The sequence below is a fragment of the Phlebotomus argentipes genome, unplaced genomic scaffold, assembly GCF_947086385.1.
Source record: "Phlebotomus argentipes unplaced genomic scaffold, Phlebotomus argentipes genome assembly scaffold_18, whole genome shotgun sequence".
Classification (NCBI taxonomy): Eukaryota; Metazoa; Arthropoda; class Insecta; order Diptera; family Psychodidae; genus Phlebotomus; species Phlebotomus argentipes.
In genome coordinates this window covers 7,786,266-7,807,731 of record NW_026776177.1, presented here as the reverse complement: position 1 = coordinate 7,807,731, position 21,466 = coordinate 7,786,266, and the positions used below count along the sequence as shown (strand labels likewise).

Here is a 21,466-nt window from a genome sequence, read left to right as displayed (position 1 = left end):
CGTTTTACAATTATGTAGGTGAGAAAGGAGTTTATATTGTAATAGGAAGAGATAAAAAAAACACTGTCCGATTAAAAATTCTCATGCTAAATTCGCAAGAGTGCTGAAACAGTGAGAAAGAGAGAGACAAGCAACAACTTTTGATGTGCAGCTCGTAAATTTAATTAGCAAAAAGATGAATAAATTTACTGTACAGGAAATTTCTTTCCCCACATTTCCGTATCGTATTTGCCATAGGAGAGTTCCAATAGGAGAAAGAAGAAGAAAATGTGTTTTTTCGTCATTTTTGTTCCGATTGTGGGATTTTTGGGGGCGATTTTGTGGTATCGGAGCCTCAAGCAGGACGCAAATCCTAAGGAAAACGGCAGCGAATGTGCCGAATGTGCAGAGATTTTTCTCAACATCGAGACGTGATGATGAGGAGTGCAATTAACTTCTAAATCACTCATGATTAATCACTCTATTCATTCAAGACAATGAGAGAATTCGTCAATAGCAATTCAACGTGGCGGCGCGCAGTGGAAACGCAGCAATTGGAAGAGGCATTAGAATTGATCTCAGGAATTCAAGGAGAGATTCCACTGCATATTGAGATGTTCTTTGCTGCGCTGCTGAGAAAATTGCTCTATCTTGACAGGCTGAATAAATGCTAAGAACGATAATGTTAATTGTTGAAGCGAAAAAACGGAAAGAACTGTTTATACTGCGAGTGCGTATGTTGGCTTTTATTAGCTCACTTTCGACATATGGAAATGCAATCAAATCAAATCACTTCTTGAGATTATTTTCGACGCTTTGATTTCTGTGTGAATTTCGTGACAAATTCAGCAATTTTATCTCTAAATGAATGCCTTTTTCGTTGAAATCAGGATATGAAGGTACAATTGAAAGAAGAGAATGCACATCAAATAGGAATAGGAATTACCTATTCACTCTCACTAGACTGCGTTGGGTTGTGAGAATATTTGTCAGAAGCTCTTCGCACCTGCAATTCCACTTCGGCTGTTATCTGGTACACTGCCGAGAGCAAGATCTGACACTGATAAGTTCCCGCGTCCGACTCCTCGAGGTCCTTGATCTTCAGTGTGAACGTCGACGAGGATTTGTCATAGAGAATGTCGTATCGAGAATCTCTGTCAATGAGATATTCGCCCGAAGACAAAATAATTCCGCCACTTTGACTCTTCTTTTTCCAAATCACAGGGAAATCGCTCAGATTTAGCACGGAGCATTGAAGATCCACAGACTCTTTTGCATCCTTGATCTGGTGTGGCGTTATGGAAGAGATTGAGGGAGTCTTTTGACCAAGACTCACGCCCAGAATCACTAGCAGAGCAACGATTTGAGAATTCATCGCGAAAAAATACCTTTGGAGCAGAAAAGTCAACTCAGCAGAAACACAATTACGTAATTTGATACCCAAAAGTCAAGCCAGTTTCTTCTTTACTTAAACCTACACTCTCTCAAGAACCCAAAGGAGAAAAAAAATCAACCAACTGTCATTCAGTAATAATTCAAAAACTGGACTTTGCGACACTTTTGGCCAGAACATTGCAGAAATAATAATAAGAATTAGCGCATATTTGCTGTTTGGCACGTGTGAATGTCCGTTAAATCTCGATATTACCTGTTATGAACAGTTAAGATTTTTTTGTACTCTCTTTCGATTTTCATAGAGTTGCAGACTCAAAGACAACAGCGACAACAGCAATTCTCTGACCGTCGAATGGCACGTGGCGCAGCACAAATCTTATGTGGACAATCAATAAAAATTGACCGGAAATTTGAGTTTCATCATGTTTGCACAGTCAATTGACACACAATTGAGCATGGAAATTCGCGTGATTGAAACTAGAACAGGCAAAATTGCATAGAGCTTTTTCTCCGCGTCGAGAAGGCACACGATCGTCTGTGATGCAATAGAGGTGGGAATCTCTGGAGTTTTCCCAGCGCGATCTTCACGCGGTGGGGCCGCCAACCTTGCCGGACATCAGTATAAAAATGCCCGATCATCTGGCGTCTCTGGACAGTTTTCATTTACACTCGCGCGAGGTGAAAAGTGCATCTTTTCTACGGATTGTGTCGGATTTGAAGTGTGCAAATTGCCGTGATTATCGTCTAATTGGATTTATCAGTGATCACTCCGAACGCACTCTCCTCCAATTGCTGCTAATTCTACACTTCCTGGGTGATTTTCTTCTGCCTTTTCGCACGAGATTCGCTGAGACAATAGCGCTCGGGATTCCTCACGGGGCGCGATTTTGCATATTTTGAAGTGTAACTGTAGCATCCAGTATCATTCTTGGTCAAGATCACTTCGATCTGTTGATTCATCTTGCCAATTACTCGCTTCGCAGAAGCCCAGCGCTCTTGCCTCACGAAGCCGTGACCCTTTTTCCTCCCGCGCCTCTCGAGTTTCTCGAGTGCGAAATTAATAATTGCGAAAAGATAATAAGCATTTTTATTCGACGCTCGCATGATCAGCGAAGCCATGCTCGGCGTTTGGGCAATGTTGTGGGTGGCCCACGTAGCTCTGGCCAATCCCCTCCTCCTGGAGGACGACCTGTTTCCCGAGGCCGCGCGCGCGCTGCGCCAAGTTGCTCCGGCGCGTGAGTTCCTCTTCATCAACAACCAAGTGGCGCCCATCTGGCGCGCCTCCGCCACCCTCACGGGTGACAACGCCGAGGGAGGCGGTACAGGCTCCGTCAGCTTCAGGCAGTTCTCGGACTTCGATCCCGTCATCGTGTCCATCAACGTGACTGGACTCACGCCAGGCAAACACGGCGTCCACATTCACCAGTACGGCGATCTCACCGAGAGCTGCAAGTCCACGGGGCCCCACTTCAAGCGGAGCCTGGTAAAAATACACTTCTCCTCATCTCTGCCAATTCCCTGACACTGTCTTCTCCGCAGATTGGCAACATCGAGGCCAAGGAGGACGGCTCCGCATCCGTGGAGTTCGCCAGTCCCTACTTGAGCCTGTGCGGCCCCAATGGCATCATAGGGCGCTCACTAGTGGTCCACGAGAAGCCCATCGAGTACAATCGTTTCCCGGACATCGCCACACCGCCGTCCGAATCCCAAGAAGACAACCCCACGCTGCCACAAACGGAGGAGCAGAAGGTGGGCGCAATCATCGCGTGCGGAGTGATAACAATCACGAAGAGCAAAGAATGACAAATGAATTCTTAATGCAGTCATTTTCTTCCCTTCGTCCTGGCCAAACACTCTCCCTCTTTCTCCCCATCCGACAGACTTTAAATACACCTTTTTCCCCAGAAGAAGTCACCAGTCTTTCATTGTCCAGTAGAAAATGAATTCTGTGATTCTCAGTGCAGTGATTAGAGCTCTCCTGGAGCTTTTGGGGTCTCCTTTTCGCCTGTCAGGACATGTTTTCTGCTCCAGTCCTGCTGACCATTTCAGCCTCTTGAAGAATCTCGCCACTTTTTCCGCTGATTCTCAGGCATTTTTCACTGATGGACTCAACGGAGCAGATTTCAGGACCTTAGAAGAACATCGCACAGTGATTCTGATAGATTTCGACTGTCCTTCCTCACGAGAAATCCTGGATAATGCCTCTCAAGCGCTCTACTTCAACTACAAATGGATTTTGTTTCATTCCTCTTCTGAGGATATTGAAGAACAAGTACTGGAGACTTTTGCTGATCTTCCCGTTCTTGGGAGTAGTGAGATCTTCCTCCTGATTCCGGAAGGAGAGAATGTCGTTGTGAAACAAGTGTATCGTCATCTTCTGGAAACTCCGCTGCTCTTGGAGACATTCGGGGTGTGGAAAGGTGATCAGGAAACACTGGAAGATTTTCGGGAAACTCCCATCACGTCCAGAAGACGGCAAAATGTGCAGAAAACCGTCCTCAGAGCGAGCATGGTCATCACGAACAACGACAGCCTCAATCATCTCACAGATTACCGCGATAAGCATATCGATACCATCACGAAAGTCAACTACATCTTGACTAATCACTTGATTGACTACGTGAACGCTAGCGTTGAGTTCTTGACTGTCGAGACTTGGGGCTACTTCAACGGAAGCGCCTGGAGTGGCATGATCGGGGAATTGGATAGGAATCTCGTTCATCTGGGAGCATCTCCTCTGTTCTACACCACAGATCGCATCCCCGTGATCCAGTACATCGCCATGACCACTCCCACGCGATCCAAGTTCGTCTTTCGCTCCCCAAAACTCTCCTTCACGGACAACGTCTTCATCCTGCCCTTTGACTCGTTCGTCTGGTACTCTCTCATCACCCTGATGATCATTCTTATCCTCGTCCTCACTCTGGCCACGGCTGTCGAGTGGAAATCCTTGCCTACGGATACTCAGGACAGCGTGACGCTTCGTCCAAAGATTTCGGAAGCATTTATCCTCGTCTTCGGCGCCAGCTGCCAGCAAGGCAGCGCTCATACTCCTCGGGGCTTCTCCACGCGATGCATCACCTTCCTGGCCTTCATCGCTCTCATGTTCCTCTACACCAGCTACTCAGCCAACATTGTGGCCCTCCTGCAATCGCCTTCCACCAAGATCAAGACCCTGTCGGATTTGCTGGCGTCGAGGCTCAAGTTCGGCGTTGATGACACGGTGTTCAATCACTACTACTTCACCCACCAAACCGAGCCCGTCCGGAAAGCCATCTACGAGCAGAAGATCCTGCAGAAGGGCACCAATCCCGCCTTCATGCCACTCGAGCAGGGCATCAAACTCCTCCGCGGCGGTCTCTTTGCCTTCCACATGGAGACAGGAGTGGGTTACAAGGTAAATCTTATCGATTTCTGAGAGATCTTCCTAAGCAAGATTCTTTGCAGGTGGTCACAGAGACGTTCTTCGAAAGTGAGAAGTGCGATCTGAAAGAGATTCAGTTCTACGAGCTAATTGATCCCTGGTACGCCATCCAGAAGAACTCCTCCTTCAAGGAGGTCTTCAAGGTTGGTCTCTTCAGGATGCAAGAGCACGGCTTGCAGGAGCGTGAGAATTCCCTGTTGTACACAAAGAAACCGACCTGTCACGGAGTGGGTGGCAACTTCATCACCGTCGGTCTTGTGGACATTCAGCCTGCAATGCTGATCCTCGCGTGGGGAATTGGTATAAGTTTGGGCATTTTCGCAATGGAATATTTAGCTCATAGACTCAAAAGATCACAGAGAGTTGTTTAAAAATACTTTCTATAGAATATTTTAGCAAAAATAACTACACATGACTCACCAATCGCCGATCTTTCTACATTAGTGATTGTGAATCTTGAGAAAGTCTTTTCGCGTGATAATGCCCACAACTTCATTGTTCACATTCACAACCGGCAAGTGGCGAAGTCCCAGGGCGCGGAAGAGTTGGAAAATCCTTGGCACCGAAGTGTCCTGAAAGCATAGGAATTTGTCAAGTAATCGCTGTAATCTTGGAATGCAATAAACTCACTTTGGTCACAGAATGCGGTGATGGTTTCATGAACATCTTGAGATCCACTGTGTAATCTGTCTTGTCCAAAGACAGCCTCACTTGCTCGATGGAAGGATATCGTGGATACTCATTCCTAAACGTTTCAATTGACACTTCCTCCTCCCAGAATCGTTTCTTCTCATCGTAGAGACTCTTCATGAGGATCACCACGAGTTGCCACCTCAGGATCAATCCCCTGAGACAGCCACGTTCATCAACCACAGGAAATCCGTTGAAGGAGCAATTCGTCAGCATTTGGTAGATGTCCTTTGCCTTCTCCCTCAATCTTATCGACACCACAGGCGTGTTCATGATGTCGTAAGAGTTGAGATTCTGGTAGAGAGGATTCAGTGACCAGGGAAGCATCGGGACGCGCCACACGGAGATTTGGGTATCGTAAATGCCTTCGTTGAAGTAATCTCCCACCCACTTGGCCGTGATCAGAGTCACAATGAGTGGAAAGGCGAAGGAAATGTTGCCTGTGGACTCAATGAGGATCACGCTGAGACTGATGGTCATCCTCAGAACGCCTCCGAGTTGCGAAGCCGCGCCGATGAGAGCGTATTTCCCTGGATGGAGATCCACAGTGGGGAAAATAGCGGAGATTGTCATGCCCGTCAGTCTTCCCCAGGCCGCTCCGACTAGGAGTGTGGGAATGAAGATTCCGAGCGACACATTGAGGCCAAATGTGAAGCACGAGAGTGGGTAGTAGACCAGGACGAAGAGCGCTAGCGAGAGGATTTTGTGAGATCCCGGCGGATCGTGGAACAGACTCTTCACACTGGCTTCTGGGGTTTGGAACCAGAGAGCCGCTACGGCGTTGTACTCGTTGTCCTCGCAGAAGAGCTGCACGGGATATTTGATGGGATCATTGCCCAGAGGCTTGCAATCGTTGATGCTGAACATGAGAATTGAGCCGAGAGTCGCACTCACGGCGGCAATGAGAAGCGCGTCTAGTACTTTGCCCCACTTCTTCTTCACGAATCTCCCACGGAAGATGTTTAGCTTGATGTTGACGAAGTTCCAGAGCGCCCCCAGGAGGCCGCCCATAGCGCCCATGAGCACGAAGATGGGCAACTCGAAGTATGTGAAGGGTAGCGGCTCAAACTTGCCCAAGTTGAAGAGACCAGGATACACCAATCCCGACAAGCCGTAGTACGTGGACAGGACGATGTTGAGGGTGAAGGAGCTGATTACCGACGCCACCATTGTACGCCAGATGAGACTCTGGTTCCAGAAACTCGCCACTTCCTCCAGCGAGAAAATCACCCCGCCGATTGGTGCCCCGAAAGCTGCTGCAACTCCTGCAGCTGCTCCGCCCACGACAAAGTCCCTCTTCTCGTGGTCGTCTCTGAAGTAGCGCAGCACACCGAAATCCATGTTGAACGTCGTGCTCTTGCCTTGAGATATTCCCGCAGCTATTATGGCTCCAGAGTGGATCATGGGACCTTCCTTGCCTCCCGCCAATCCTCCTATCACTGACGTCGCCACGCCCACGACCTTCACGGCCAGCGTCTTGATCCTGATAAGCCGCGGGATCTTTATCCCATTCAGATAGCACTTCACCTGCGGAATTCCACTGCCCGCCGCCACAGGTTCCACGTAAGTCACGAGAATTGAGCCGATGAGCACGGGAATCATGTTAGTGATCATCCAGTAGATGTAGGGCAGCGATAAATCACCATTCATCACGTTGCTGTCGACAGCTGGAAAGAAGAAAATGCAGTCACTCGACTTTCCGACGATGAGTCATCACGCAGAAACTTACAATGCTTCAGAAAATTGTACTTGAGATCCGAGAATTGGTCGATAAGGATGTTGATGAGACATGCTACGAGGGCCGTAGAGATGCCAATGGAGATGAAGATGAGCCATCGGAAGAAATCCTTCCACAGCTCGAAGTTCGGTGGTCTCTTCTGTCGATCCTCCTTGTAGAGCTCATTCTCGATCACCTCGTAGTCGAGACTTTCATAGATGGACTTTGCTGGCGGTCTCTCGCGACGCATGAACACGGGAATCTGCGTATTTAGTTCCACAGGATTCACAGAGGCTTCCTGCAACCAAAGAGTCGATTAGAGAGTTGATCGAGTGTACAAAACAGGAGATTTTACATCGTCTGCAATGAGTTCATCATCAGACTCTTCAGGCGTAACACGATTGCGTTTTGGCAGCATTTTACACCTTTTCCGCTTGTGGATTCTACAAACTACGATTAGCAAATGCTCTCCAATTGCTCATAGAACACTATCTTGAGGGAATCTATCACAAACGGCTAATAAAACTGGGGAAAACGCCCCCAAAACACGCACTACAAAATCGACAAAGTCTATTGTTTGGGAAAAGTGACAGCAATGGCGAAGCGCGGGGATTTCCCGTGGAATATCGCCGCACTGGAAAGGCGCGCTCGCGGGAAGTGACAACTGGAAGTGAGTGCGAAAAAGTGGGTTAGATCCGCCAGTGGAGAAATTTTCGTGAAAAATCAGGAAATTATCCCTAAAATGGCCCAGATAGGCCTTGCACGTGACTGCGGGATACTTTGCCTCGTGCGTGAAGTGTGAATCTCGGTGCGAGAGGCGCTGAAAGTGGGAGAATCAGCCCCTCGAAGTGGTCCGGAAGTGATTTTGGGGGTGGGGGCAGGAGGAAGAGTGCCTATGCGCAGTGTCTGGCCGTGTCGTCTCCAGTCTATCGATTGCTGTGGCCTCAGTTGGAACGTGCCACTGGGAATTGTTTGTTTTGGACACTCGAGAGCGCGACAAGTCAAGTGGTTCCGCGTAATTGACCGATAAGGCTGGAAATCTCGGTGGCTGGACATGCTATAGATCTCAGTCTCGTCACTCCCGTTGATTGTGCTGTGCGAGAAAGAATGTCAACTGTGCATATGAAGCCCAGCCTGGAGGGCACGTACGCGGCCATGGCCAGGGAGCTGCAGGACGAGGAGGAAGACGATTTCCAGGACGCTTGCGAATCCATCCCACCGCAACCGGGCACCGTGATGGATCTGGAGACCTCCCTGCTGGAGGCCAACCAGGCGCTCGACCTCTTCTTCAATAACCGCTTCGCGGAGGCGCGGAACATCTTGAAGCCCTGGTGAGTCCTCAATTGCTCACTTGAGCATCTCATTATCCAGTCACTTTGCGGCCGTTTTCACTTCGCGACGCAAAAACCGTCGCTGCGCGTGAAAATTGAGATGGTAGGCAATTAAAATCTCTCCACGAGTCAAGAACACACATTAATGTTGGCACTCAACTCCCCAAAAGATCGTTTTCTCCCTCAAACGCTCTGTCTCACGCTAAATTGATGATTAATTGGCGTGTTTGTGTGACTTTCCCACCCCAAAACGAGGCCCAGGACTTTTTGCCCTACAATGGAAATGCTTTAGGAAAAAGTCAGGGACTCAAGTTGAACAAACGAGTCTTTTTTCGCGAATGAATTCATCATTGCGCGTCATTTAACTGGTCTGTGTATAAATCTAAAACTCTCGTTTTTTGCAAATTAATTTCGGACTTGTTTGTGTAGACGGAGATTTAAGTTCGTGTTTAGTCGCTAATTGTATGGAAAACGCGAGGCGGTGCTGAAAAAATCGATAGGCAAAGAAATTCTCAATGAATTCTTTGACAATGTGAATGTGTAGAATTTATGGGCGTTTTGTGGAATTCTTGAGAAAGGGAAGTGAATTTGAGGGGCAGATTTAAGGTGATGATGATGATGATGATGATATTTTAGAGCTGCGAAATCGCGAATTGATGCGTGAGAACTTCACTTATCATTACAAATCATTATTGGTGTGTTTGATGAAAAGATAAAGTCTCTAATTCTCTAAATGAGTTTGCAATTATCCGGAAATAACTCATCGTTTTCTGAAGTTGTTGGACATAATTTTTATAACTCTAGTTAGAACCAGTTAATATTTTACAGTTTGAGAACAAAAAGAAAAGTAATTTAGTTCTTCTTGCACTGGCGAGAATGTTGTTTACATTTTCCAATTGAATTGCAATCGGCAAAAACATACAAAGATAGTTTTTTTTTTAGAGATTTTTTGAATAAACTAATTGACTTTTAGTGAAGTTTTCTGCATCAGAAGAAAGCTAATTGAATTGTCCGCACTTTGCGCAAAGCACAAAAGTGCATCGATGCCGTGAAGTTCACAAAGAATTGCTGAGTGTTTGCAAGTAGCAGACTTCTGAGAGTCATTCTCTGATAATCACAATGAGATTTCCAACTCAATAACATTGTCTATTAGTGATAAATTCCTTTAACGAGCAGAAAAGCCAATAAAAGCACCAAAAGCAAAGAGAGTTCGCATTATTTTCTCCACCTTTTCATGGTAGATTGAGCTAAATTACCTGAAGTTGATTGTGTCAGTAGTTTATATTATTTATTCTTTACATAAGCAGAACTGGGTTAAAATTCCCTTTTTGTCACGATGCTGTGCTTTATCGTCCGCGATGAACATCGCGTTTAGACAAAATATGAAAGTGATTATTTTGGTGTGAGTGAATTTGTCCAAAAAGTTCACGTACGACTTTCGAGATTTTTAATTGTTTGGCGCCTTCAAAAGCCCATGACCTCGAGTCTCTCTCTCCAAACACTCACTGTATTTTCGCTTAAGCTGAGTCGATGCAGAGCAGTAGAGTTAAGCGGGTGATTAATGAAGTGCAATTTTCCGGATATCGTGGCAGAAAATCGCGCGGCACAACAATGGAGTCATTTGCTGTGATCCTGAGTTGTGTTATTATGCAAGAAAATCCCTCGCCAGAGAGTATCATCATTTATAATGGGAGAGAACACTGAAATTTCGTGGCACGTTTCGCTGGTGCAGAGGAGGGGGGAAAGAGATTGACGAAAATGTAATGTCACGAGGTGTAATGGTCAGGTAATTTATATAATTGAAGGGTCGATGTTTGTTGTCATGGAAAAAGGCAAACATTTTTAATAAAAATACATACTTTCTATGTGAATTTCACTGAAATGTGCGAAGGTTTTTTGCTTTGTCCACGAAATTTGTCTGGGATTGTTGTCCATGATTGGCTTGTGGCAAATTTTTGGGTGGAATGATGCGAAATGTTTGACGTTAATTGAAATTCTAAAGAGAAGACATACAAGCTAAGTGGCTTTTTTGCAGCAGCAGCAACATCTCTCTGTAGAATAAGTCAATAATCAACCTCTTTAGGCACACGTTTTTCTCCTCGGGAGATCAATAGCTTTTGGAGACGAATGAATGTGTACAAGAAGAGAGGGAAAAAATGTGCACGATAATTTCTTCTTTAGGGTGATTTGATGAAAGCGAGGGAAAAAGTCCAGATTGTCATTGAGAGAAGCGCAAATTGCGCACAAAATGTTTCTGATGCCTGATGAGAAAAACACTTTCATGGGCTCTTGGGTGGACTGGAAAAAAAGTCATAGAAATACGCGATTTTTCGTGCGACACAATCTTTGGCATTGTGATAAAAATAACGCAGACGGATTTCGCAATCACATTATTACATAAAGTGTTTGTGATAATGAAGTTCATTGAATATTATAACATGATAGTGTCTTGATTGATTTGTAAATAACAGATTTTCTTATCTGTTCCTCAACAAGTTGGATTTTGCACGGCACTCGAGAGAAATTCATTGATGAATTAGTGTGAAGTGATTGAATGGAAATTGACCTTTTTGTTTTCTTTTGCAGGGCCTCGACGAGTATGTATCATTCTGTGGGCACGTCAGTATTCGCCTGTCTTGAAGCCGTCCTCACATTTGAGCCACAGCACATCCTGGACGCCGCCGCAGCGCTCAAGGTGTGCCTGAGCGTGTGCAATCGCCACCGCAGGAAAGTTACCATCTCTGAGCAGCTGGGCAAGACGTTCAAGCGGCCCAACTACGAAATGTACACGGCGCTGGAGGCGCACGCGGAGTTGTGCGCCGCCGAGGCGTTGCTCATGCGCGCCGTGATCACACTGATCGAAGACGAGACGCTGACGAGCCTGATCAAGAGCGGCATGAAGGTGCGTGCGTGCTTCGGCAGCTACAAGGAGTGCAGCGTGATGCTGAATCGCATCAAGTGGCCTTCCGCGGAGACGCGGCTGCACTTCGAGAGCGGCGTGCGCGTGGGCGTGGGCGGCTTCAATCTGCTAGTGTCGCTGCTGCCGGCGCGCGTGATCCGGCTACTGGAGTTCATCGGATTTAGCGGGAACAAGGAGGTGGGCATGCGGGAGTTGCTGGCGGGCTTCCACTTGAAGGGCCTGCGACAGGTGCTGTGCGTGATGGGCCTCTTGGGCTATCACTTGATCGTGTGCTATGTGCTGAGCCACAAGGAGGGCGACCTGGCCTTCTGCGACGAGATCCTGGAGCACCAGCTGCAGGTGTATCCGAATGGTGTGTGCTTCCTCTTCCTCAAGGGACGGCTGGAGTTCATGCGCGGCAATCTCGAGGAGGCCACGCACTGGTACAAGAAGTCCTGGCGCTCCCAAACGGTGTGGCCTCAGATGCACCACGTGTGCTTCTGGGAGCTGCTCTGGATCAACAGCTTGCGCCAGCAGTGGCGCGAGGCTCTGCTGTACGCCACGAATTTACTGGATCACAGCCGGTGGTCGCGCACGATTTACACGTATCAGAAGGCGGCGATCCTCATGCAGATCCCCGAGGAGGATCTCACGCCCGACGAGCGACGCTCCATTGAGTTCCTCATGCGCGATGCGCCGCTGCACAAGCAACGAATAGCGGGAAAGTCGATTCCGCTGGAGAAGTTTGTGGTGAAGAAGTGCGACAGATACTTTGCCCAGGGGAGATTTCTGCTGCTGGCGGCAGTGGAGCTGATGTACATCTGGAACATGTTCAAGATCCTCGGGAGGCACTTTCACCTGGCCGACGGCGTGCTGAAGCTCATCGACCGCGTGACGGCGGACGACAAGATGCCGCGGTCCAGATTCGACGCAGACAATCGAGCCCTGGCGCATCTGCTGAAGGGCGCTTGCTTGAAGCAGATGAAGAGTCCTTTGCAGGCACTCAAGTAAGGGAAAATTCTTTTCCCACATAGATGATTTAACTTTCACGAAACGCCCTTTCTTTGCAGACACTTTGAGGCCGTTGTGGCGATGCACAAAGACATCAAGGAGGACACATACTTGATCCCTTATGCAATTGTTGAAATTGGACTCATCTACGCCGACCAGGGCAAGCGCGAGAGCGCCATAATGGCATTGGAGGATGCAAAGTGAGCAGGGTGAACGTGTTTTGTGTCGGCGAGTGCTGAAATTTAATTAATACTGTGCTTTCTTCCAGGAAAAACTTCACGGGCTACTCACTTGAGTCACGACTCCACTTCCGAATTCACTTGGCATTGACTGACTTGAGAAATCACCAATCTCAGAAAGATTCCTAAGAAAAGCTAGTCACCAAAAACCCAACACGATGTTTCCGCGCGTTCACGATCCACTGAAGACTAGGAGGATGTTTAGACAGAAATACGTTGAGGATTAACTCTCTTTTTGCATTATAGATGGAATGGATTTATTTTGTATTGGTCAGTATTTTTCTACTAATTATCTGAGTATTCTTATAGACGATATTAGGCCTTTAGGATGTTCGTTGTTGAGCAGTGTGTGAAAGAAATAAAATGCTAAAAAGCGGGAAAATGCGCTGGACTTTTGCCCTCCGACAGCAGGATTTCTGCACAATGATGAATTAACCGTTCGATAAGATAATTGGGTGGCCTTGGATGGCGGTTAGGCTTTGAATGGCAGACGCCTGCATGCGGGCAATTCCAGTGGAAAGCGCACTGGCAGGCCAGTGCAGTAGAAGCCAGACCACGCATAACAAGTGGGCAGGATGTTTATCCGCTCTCTGAGTCGCTCCCTGGGTAGATTTCGTGTGTCAGGACGCCAGTTCACTTCCGCCTCCTTCTACGACGACCTGTACGAGAAGACGAAGCTGAAGTACAAATGTAAGTGGCCGCAAAGTCACCTTTTCTCACCCCTTCACTCGTCTGCTAATTGCACTCTCTGATAACAGCCATGAAATGTGGCTTCAAGGTTCGGTGAAATTTCATGAAATTTTTCACACACACATTTTGTTGAAAATTTTCCACAGCCAAGAAGTTACCGAAAGACGTGAATTTGCAAGGAGTTTTCGCGTGCAATGAACTGGATTTGGGCGAAGTGCAAGTCTACGGATTTGACTATGATTACACTCTGGCGTGCTATAAACCGTCACTCGACTACCTTCTCTATGACCTGGGCCGGGGGCGACTCATTGACGAGTACAAGGTGATCCTTATTAAAATATGAAGCGCTTCTTTGCCAATAATCACTCCTCTTCCTCAGTATCCTGAAGGAATCTCCAGTCTTCCCTACCGACCGGACTTCACTATCCGCGGACTGCACTATGATATCGAACAGGGACTCCTGATGAAACTCGACTCCTTCCTGCAGATCCAGCTGGGCACGGTGTATCGCGGATTGACAGCACTCTCGGATGCCGATGTGCTGAAGATCTACAAGAACCGCATTCTCTCCATTGCGTACGTGGAGGGCAATTCGAAGCTCACGGACAGTCGGCCGAAGATGATGCAGCTGGCGGATCTGTTCTCAGTGCCAGAGATGTGCCTTCTGTGCAACGTGGCGGAGTATTTCGAGCGCAACCACATTGATTACCATCCGGAGATTCTCTTCCGCGACGTGAAGAACTCCATCCGAGTGTCGCACGGCGTGATGCACGGCATTGTGATGAAGAACATTGAGGAGTACGTTGAGTCCAACGGACAATTGGCGACTTTCTTCGAGCGCCTCGTGAACGCGGGCAAAAGGCTCTTCCTGGTCACGAACAGTCCCTTCCAGTTCGTCAACACGGGCATGAAGGCGCTCATGGGGCCGCAATGGAAGGATCTCTTCGACGTGGTGATCGTGCAAGCGAGGAAGCCACGATTCTTCACGGACACCACACGCCCCTTCCGGCTGCTGGACGAGAAGACGGGCACCCACTTGTGGGACCGCGTGTCGCGCCTGGAGAAGGGACGCGTGTACTACGAGGGCACGGTGCAACAGCTGCAGGAGTTGACGGGCTGGAAGGGCCACCAGGTGCTCTACTTCGGCGATCATCCGTACAGCGATCTGGCGGACGTGACGCTGGAGCACGGCTGGCGCACAGGCGCCATCATCAGCGAGCTGAGCCACGAGATTGAGACGCTCAACAATCCGGACTTCAAGCAAAACGCCAACTGGCTGCAAATGCTGACGCAGCTGATCGAGGATCATCAGGATCGCGAGACGCCTGAGGCGAAGAAGGCTCTGAGGCGATGGATGGACGAGCGAGATCATCTGCGGAATGACATCAAGGTGATCTTCAACAAGCAGTTCGGCTCCGTCTTCCGCACCTACAACAATCCCACGTACTTCTCGCGCAGGCTCTTCCGCTTCTCCGACATCTACACGTCCAACGTGACGAATCTCCTGCAGTACGGTGTGGATCACACGTTTTATCCGCGCCGCGGAGTGATGCCGCACGAGTATATCTCATATTTTATGTGAAGAGGCCATCAAAGGCCGGCAAAGTATAGCTCTCTATGTTCAAGTGACTTCCGGACAATAATTGCCAAATTGCTTTATTTTTGATAGCGAATTTTATGTAGCTGTTCTCGCCTTGCATGAGATTTTTTTCGAGTATTTTGCTATAGTATTTTTTCCGCGAATAAAGTGCAAATTGTATAGATGCCATGATATAATATGATGATAATTTTAGACAGACAATTTGAGTGTTTTCTCTTCAGTTCTTTCGTGGTGTTATGAGTGAAAAGACCTCAAAAATGGTCTCTGGTCTCTTTCTCTTCTTCAGCGTGCTGATACTGTGCTGGAGTCACTCTTCTGCGGCTCCAGCCAATGTCAGACCAGTTCTTGTGCATTTTCTGGCCACTGAGGGAAACACGGCGCTTCTCAGATGTCCAATAGGGAATGTAGACTACTTCACAGTGACTTGGAGAAAGCAAGGATCCGACAGTGATCTCGCCACTTCTTCCGACTCCAGGATTTCCACTGTCTTCAAGGACTCTGCTCACAGTCTACAGATTGAGAACATCCAAGAGAGTGACGCGGGAACTTACTATTGTGTGGCAAATTTTCCTCTCACTGTGGAGTATTCAGTGAAAGTTCTTCCACCTCAATTGCCCTCAAGTTCAGAGCCTTTGATCACGCATATCACTGAGGATCAGGAAATTAACGTAGGCGATGCAGTTGAGCTCAATTGCACCATTGCGAACGCCGAAGGATTGCCAGTGATTTGGACGAAAGACGGCAAAACTATTCTCTCTGTTGGACAAGTAAAAATATCTCGTAATCCTCGAATTGCTCTCAACTTGGATATTCCGACTTATGGACTCAGCATAACAAATGCTCAAGAGAGCGACGCTGGACGTTATGAATGCGTTATTACCAGAGATGTTCTCATCAAGAAAAGTGTGGAGCTGAAGGTCAATCAACCGCCTGTCGCTCTAATAAATCCACAGAATTAAGTGGTTAATTTTATATGACTAAAATTAGACTCTAAAATAGTGTTCAATGTCATGTTCTATCAAAAATATAGTGTTGTTTTGAGATTTCATATGAGTACATTACCTGAAGCCTAAGGAAAAAACCAATCCCGAAGATAAAATCATGTTTTTTGAAATCCAAATTATGTTTTTCGATTATCAGATTGTCTATTTGAAGCATTTTCAATTTTTTCAAAAGATTTTTCATAAAATTAGAAATTTAAAAGAGTAAGTTTATCAACTATTAACGACTCTCTATGCCAAACTGACTCCCAGATCTATAATTCAGCTCTTCGTCTGAGATTTTTCTCCGTTTTGATTTGTGTCATGATATAATATGATGATAATTTTAGTTTTTCTTCAGTTCTTCCGTGATTTTTGCGGTGAAAAGATGTCTAAAATGATTTCTGTTCTTTGTCTTCTTTTCAATTTACTCGTGATCTGCCAGAGTCAGTGTCCTGATGATGGCAATGTCACTCCATCTCTTGTGTATCTCCCATTGCCAATTGGAGAAACGGCGCTTATCAAGTGTCCCGTGAGGCATGTTGAGTTCTACGATGTGACTTGGAGGAAAAGGGGTGCGAAAGACAACGTACTCGCTAGTCCGAAATTTTCTGCCACCTACAACAACACCGTTCATTATCTTCGGATTGAGAACGTCACAGAAAGTGACGCAGGAGTTTACACTTGTTCCGTAGAATACGCTGTGAAATTGCTTCCGAAACCTTCAAGCACAGATCCAGCAATCATTGACATCACAGAGGATCAGGAGATAAACGTTGGAGACACGGTTGAACTCAATTGTACTCTCTTGAATGCCGCAGGAGAGTTTAACCTGTGGTCCAAAGACGGCACTGCTCTCACTGCCGAGCGGACATTCATATTCCCTCGCGAGCGAATGTCTGTCCGCTACGAATATCCAAATTACACACTCAAGATTGAGAATGTCCAGGAAGAAGACGCGGGAAAGTACAAATGTATAATTGGCTCATATCCTGAGGCCGTTGAAAAGAGTGTGGAGCTGAAAGTCAACCCCAAAAATTGACTGGACAATTTTGCTCACTTAAAATTAGATTGTAAAATAGAATGTCCTCATGGTTTATTTAATCCGGCATGTAATAACTGTTCTTTTATCTGATGAAACAATAAAAATTTCGATCCTGGTAATGAATAATTTCTTCATGAAATCTACGCTGTGATTTCCGATCGTCAGAATGCCTTTCAATAGCATTTTCAATTTTTTCTCGCGATTTTCACGTTATCGAAAATACGTCTGTTACTTTTCAAAAGCCTCCCAGCGCGTCCACTGGAAGTAACTGACAGCGCTGCCAGCGCCTGGAACGCCAATGACGCAGGTGGCCATTCCAGCGAGAATTCTCAGGGTGTGGTGTTGTTTTTGGTGATTTTCCTCTCATTTTCCTGCCCAAAGAGTGCCTTTTCCGCAATGAATTTCCTCGTCGTGGTACTGGTGGTGTTACCCGCCGTGTGTTTGGGACAGAGAACGCCCTCCATCTCGTACATAACGCAGGAGCAGATCAAAGACATTGGGGGCACAGTGGAGCTACAGTGCTCAGTGCAGTACGCCAAGGAGTACGCAGTGGTGTGGACAAAGACGGGCCGGGACAGGAGCGACAGCGTCTTCCTGTCCACGGGCAGCTCGCTAGTCATCAAGGACTCTCGCTTTGCCATCCGCCACGACATCTCGTCCTCGACATACACCATGCAGATCAAGGACATCCAGGAGACGGACGCGGGCATCTACCAGTGCCAAGTAATTCTGTCCGTGGTGAACAAGATCACGGCCGACGTGGAGCTGCAGGTGCGCCGCCCTCCCGTGATCTCTGACAACTCCACGCAGTCCATCGTAGCGTCGGAGGGAAAGTCCGTGCAGATGGAGTGCTATGCCGCAGGATATCCACGGCCCACAATCACCTGGCGCCGCGAGAACAATGCTATCCTGCCCACAGGTGAGCACACTCCCCAGACTCCCGCAATTACCGTGCTATTGCGGCGCCCCTCCGGCGCACAAGCGCAATTGCAGAGCTGAAGCACTAGAGATAGTCATCGGATTAGCCACCTGCCCGCGCCCTCTCGCATCCCATGCCCACCTAAAGCCATTCAACCTGAACCGAGAGGCTGTGCAGTTCACAATTCCTGACCCTTTGAAGCTCTTTCTCCCTGCGGAGATCGTCAATCAACTCCCGTTTTATGGCTGTCTTGCGAGAATTCTCTCTCTCTCTCTCTCTAATCTCCGGCCTTTTTTATGTCACTGGCCGAAAAAAGATCACCTTTGTTCACCCCAGCAGGTAAACCGAAATCCTCTCGAGGGCTCAGCGCGAGAGGCATTCTCTCATGCGACTAATAAGGTTTGGAAATGTTTTATTCATCGTCGCTGTGAACAGAGTGTGATTAATACAAATTAATAGATCCACTCTCGATCACACGTTTGCTGGAGAGTGAAAAAAAACGAGATGATAATTGCTCACTGGCTGAATTCATGAATCATGCGGCAAAATCAGGTCGCTCAATCGCCATCCAGAGAATTTCAGGGCATTTCTCTCGCTGTACGATCGCGATCTTGGGCGCGATAACTCTCACGGCGCACAAAAATGAGGCAAATTGGAGAAAATAATCCCCGGTGAGATAAATTGAGTCGATCAGTGGGCATTTTATTGATTCCTCTTCACGCTCTCGCGCTCGGGATTACTGTCAATCATCAACAGTGAAATGAACAACCCTTCGGTAGCGTTCTTCTGTAGCGCCTTTCTCGGCTTGTAACTCATGAATCTCCGCGTGATAACAATGAAGAATGGTCGCGAGGGTTTCGCCCTTTGCCGGGAGCGGGAAATTACGTTGCAATGTTTGTTTCCACACCCTCTTCATGCTATGATAGATTCAACAACTTTTGTAATATACTTGTTTGGAATGGGTTTTTGTAATCCCTCGAGCGAGGGCGGAATTTTTACTGACATTTTTCCAAGGGAGGTTTATTGATGAAATATGTGTAATGCGTTCACGTGAGTTTCTCAGAAATTTGCCGCTCCTTCATCAATTTATTGAAGAAGTAATGCGGTTCTCTGCAGTCAATGCGAATTATAAAGAACGTGATAAGCAAACGCGTGTAAGTGATTTATGGTCAATTCGAAATGAGGCAGACAAGATTTGCAGCTAATCTAAACCATTTTTCTCCTAAAAAACGGCTCTTCAGTTTTATTGCCTGTGAAAATCGTGTTTTTTTTTGTAGGGAAAATCAGCGGAGCATGTTAAAACATGGAATTTAATGCGACAGTTGCATGATGAGCCACAATAACTTTCCGCTAATGAGTCGATTATCCCTTTCAGGCGGCAGCACGTATACCGGCAACGTCCTGAAAATCAACTCCGTGCGCAAGGAGGACCGCGGCACATACTACTGCGTGGCGGACAACCAGGTGAGCAAGGGCGACCGGCGCAACGTGAACCTGGAGGTGGAGTTCGCGCCCGTGATTTCCGTTCCGCGTCCGCGACTCGGTCAAGCGCTGCAGTACGACATGGATCTGGAGTGCCACATCGAGGCATATCCGCTGCCGGCCATCGTGTGGGTGAAGGATGAGGTGCATCTGTCCAACAATCAGCACTACAGCATCTCGCACTTCGCCACGGCCGACGAGTTCACGGACTCGACGCTGCGCGTGATCACGATTGAAAAGCGACAATACGGCGACTACGTGTGTAAGGCGATTAACAAGCTGGGCCAGGCAGAGGCGAAGGTGCATCTCTTCGAGACGGTTATTCCCGTGTGTCCGCCCGCGTGCGGACAGGCTCACTACGGCGAGGCCACGACCGTGCCCATCTCCAGCTTCGTCATCGTCCTGGGTGCGATTGCAGTGCTCTTTAGCTAAATGGTGACGCGCCGGAATCCGTCTAATTAATCCACTCGAATATCAACTAACAACACACATTCAGGAGAGAACATCCTCGAGACGTGTAATCTCTTTATTCAACTAACGATGACACCCTCTGAAACACTTACTCTCTGACTCGAGGATGTCTCGCCAATTGTCATTCCATCGGTACAAAAGTCCATGAAATTTTACACTAGACTTTAAGCAATACAATACGTCCGACATAGAATTTACAACACTGAAAGAATTTGCCTTATCTAGAGCGGTATTTAAAGTATAATTACGATATCTAAGAAAGAAAAATTGTAGATAGATTCTTTTGCAATTAATGCAAAACGAAAGTTCGGCAATTGTAATCACATTTCATTTGGTATTATTATTGTATGAAATTCCGTCCAGTTTGGTGGTGAATCAACGAAAAAGTCTGTAAAAGGATTTTTATCCATTTTTTACTGTAGCGAAGAATCAAAATAAAGTTCTAGGATTAATTGGTGTTGTTTGAATTTGCCGCCAAGCTGCCTTTCTAGCAGTTGATTTGTTGATGCGTGGGAATTCGAGCAGTTATGGCAGATCTGTTTTGTGATCGTGGAAGTTTCTTGCCATGAAATTTGGGGAAAATGTCTGGGAAATTCAATGGATTCACGCAAGAAGACATCTCCAGGCTCACCAGCAGGAGTGTCCACAGACCAGGTAGGATTCACATGCGCTGCAAGTGGGCCAGGAAGTTGGAGAAATAAGGAAAACATTCGCTTTGCAGCTGAGAAGAATGTCCATCAGAGCAGAATACGAAAGCTGGGAGAGGCCAAGCCGGTCAGGAGTGCTTCCAATGGACACGAGGAAGTGCACAAGAACGAGAGCGACACAACTGAGAGCACAATAGAGCGAATTGAGGAGGAGATTCACTTCAAGCCGCTTGAGACGCCGCAAGCTGAAGTGAGCGTCGTGGTTCCGGAAGATGGGGAGAAACAGGGCGAGGAAACTGGCCAACCTTCTCCATTTAGGGGCGTTTCGCTGCGGGAGTTCGAGGCACAGCGGAAGCTGATGGAGGAGCACAACAAGCAGAAGCAGGATTTGCTCTACAAAGCAATAGAACAGCAGTGAGTTTGAGTGTCTGAAGGAGGCTTCCTGAGTGGCCTTATTTACGGGTTCTCTTTTAGTTCTGAGCGCACAGCGGCCGAGGCGAAGAAGCTGAAGGAAGTGAAGCAGGAATTGAGCAAACTGGACGCCGAGCTGGCGGCGGATGTCGCGATCCTGAGGAAGCAAATTGAAACTGCCACAATTCAGTATGCGAACACACAGTGAGTGAATTTTATAGGCGGATTTTGGGGCTGGAGATTAATGCCTTAGGAACTCTTTCAGGAAGCAGTATCAACAAATCGAGGCGATGTTCCTCAAGGCCAAGATGGAACTTTATCAGGCGTCGGAGAAGAAGGAACTCCTGACAGAGCATTTATGTACAATCATCGCGCACAAAGAGGATCGCAAGGCGAAAAGATTGACGGAGTTGATGGAGAAAGTGGGCCTCCATTCTCCAGAAGATCCCTCGTCGTAGAGAACACGTCTCACTCTCCAGAATTACCACAAATGCTTCTAAAGCTAGAATAACTCTGCATAGTTGTAAGTGAAGTAA

General features: G+C 47.3%; 10 protein-coding genes across 11 annotated transcripts; 8 read left to right on the top strand and 2 right to left on the bottom strand.

The window, feature by feature from the left end:
• Window positions 1–925: 925 nt before the first annotated feature.
• Window positions 926–1,354, bottom strand: LOC132259102 (lachesin-like). Its single transcript, XM_059756646.1, has one exon. It carries the CDS (start codon window positions 1,352–1,354, stop codon window positions 926–928), a length of 429 nt encoding a protein of 142 aa, XP_059612629.1.
• A 757-nt stretch (window positions 1,355–2,111) lies between these two features.
• Window positions 2,112–3,378, top strand: LOC132260529 (superoxide dismutase [Cu-Zn]). 2 transcript variants are annotated; one of them, XM_059758710.1, is made up of 3 exons: window positions 2,112–2,188; window positions 2,485–2,857; window positions 2,914–3,378. In XM_059758710.1, the coding sequence occupies exons 2-3, from the start codon at window positions 2,492–2,494 to the stop codon at window positions 3,175–3,177; spliced, it is 630 nt and encodes a 209-aa protein (XP_059614693.1). In that variant the 5' UTR covers window positions 2,112–2,188; window positions 2,485–2,491; the 3' UTR covers window positions 3,178–3,378. The 2 variants fall into 2 exon arrangements, with proteins under 2 accessions (XP_059614693.1, XP_059614692.1); XM_059758709.1 differs by lacking the exon at window positions 2,112–2,188 and having other exon boundaries at window positions 2,472–2,857.
• Window positions 3,314–5,169, top strand: LOC132259101 (ionotropic receptor 75a-like). Its single transcript, XM_059756645.1, has 2 exons — window positions 3,314–4,771; window positions 4,822–5,169. The coding sequence occupies exons 1-2, from the start codon at window positions 3,314–3,316 to the stop codon at window positions 5,167–5,169; spliced, it is 1,806 nt and encodes a 601-aa protein (XP_059612628.1).
• On the bottom strand, window positions 5,161–7,816 carry LOC132260519 (H(+)/Cl(-) exchange transporter 7). Its single transcript, XM_059758694.1, has 4 exons — window positions 7,561–7,816; window positions 7,218–7,503; window positions 5,429–7,155; window positions 5,161–5,370 (listed from the first exon to the last, which is right to left on the bottom strand). The coding sequence occupies exons 1-4, from the start codon at window positions 7,621–7,623 to the stop codon at window positions 5,239–5,241; spliced, it is 2,208 nt and encodes a 735-aa protein (XP_059614677.1). The 5' UTR covers window positions 7,624–7,816; the 3' UTR covers window positions 5,161–5,238.
• A 46-nt stretch (window positions 7,817–7,862) lies between these two features.
• LOC132260523 (tetratricopeptide repeat protein 39B-like) lies at window positions 7,863–13,067 on the top strand. Its single transcript, XM_059758702.1, has 4 exons — window positions 7,863–8,536; window positions 11,123–12,442; window positions 12,506–12,646; window positions 12,715–13,067. The coding sequence occupies exons 1-4, from the start codon at window positions 8,313–8,315 to the stop codon at window positions 12,812–12,814; spliced, it is 1,785 nt and encodes a 594-aa protein (XP_059614685.1). The 5' UTR covers window positions 7,863–8,312; the 3' UTR covers window positions 12,815–13,067.
• A 119-nt stretch (window positions 13,068–13,186) lies between these two features.
• Window positions 13,187–15,170, top strand: LOC132260524 (5'-nucleotidase domain-containing protein 3). The gene is made up of 3 exons (XM_059758703.1): window positions 13,187–13,375; window positions 13,522–13,697; window positions 13,755–15,170. Exons 1-3 carry the CDS (start codon window positions 13,261–13,263, stop codon window positions 14,955–14,957), a joined length of 1,494 nt encoding a protein of 497 aa, XP_059614686.1. The 5' UTR covers window positions 13,187–13,260; the 3' UTR covers window positions 14,958–15,170.
• A 62-nt stretch (window positions 15,171–15,232) lies between these two features.
• Window positions 15,233–16,052, top strand: LOC132259100 (hemicentin-2-like). The gene has a single exon (XM_059756644.1). The coding sequence runs from the start codon at window positions 15,233–15,235 to the stop codon at window positions 15,932–15,934; it is 702 nt and encodes a 233-aa protein (XP_059612627.1). The 3' UTR covers window positions 15,935–16,052.
• Window positions 16,053–16,343: 291 nt separating this feature from the next.
• LOC132259099 (lachesin-like) lies at window positions 16,344–16,997 on the top strand. Its single transcript, XM_059756643.1, has one exon. It carries the CDS (start codon window positions 16,344–16,346, stop codon window positions 16,995–16,997), a length of 654 nt encoding a protein of 217 aa, XP_059612626.1.
• Window positions 16,998–17,285: 288 nt separating this feature from the next.
• Window positions 17,286–20,340, top strand: LOC132260066 (lachesin-like). The gene is made up of 2 exons (XM_059757977.1): window positions 17,286–17,919; window positions 19,295–20,340. Exons 1-2 carry the CDS (start codon window positions 17,397–17,399, stop codon window positions 19,831–19,833), a joined length of 1,062 nt encoding a protein of 353 aa, XP_059613960.1. The 5' UTR covers window positions 17,286–17,396; the 3' UTR covers window positions 19,834–20,340.
• Window positions 20,341–20,453: 113 nt separating this feature from the next.
• On the top strand, window positions 20,454–21,388 carry LOC132259098 (RAB6-interacting golgin). The gene is made up of 4 exons (XM_059756642.1): window positions 20,454–20,526; window positions 20,594–20,933; window positions 20,994–21,134; window positions 21,196–21,388. Exons 1-4 carry the CDS (start codon window positions 20,454–20,456, stop codon window positions 21,386–21,388), a joined length of 747 nt encoding a protein of 248 aa, XP_059612625.1.
• The last annotated feature ends 78 nt before the right edge of the window (window positions 21,389–21,466 follow it).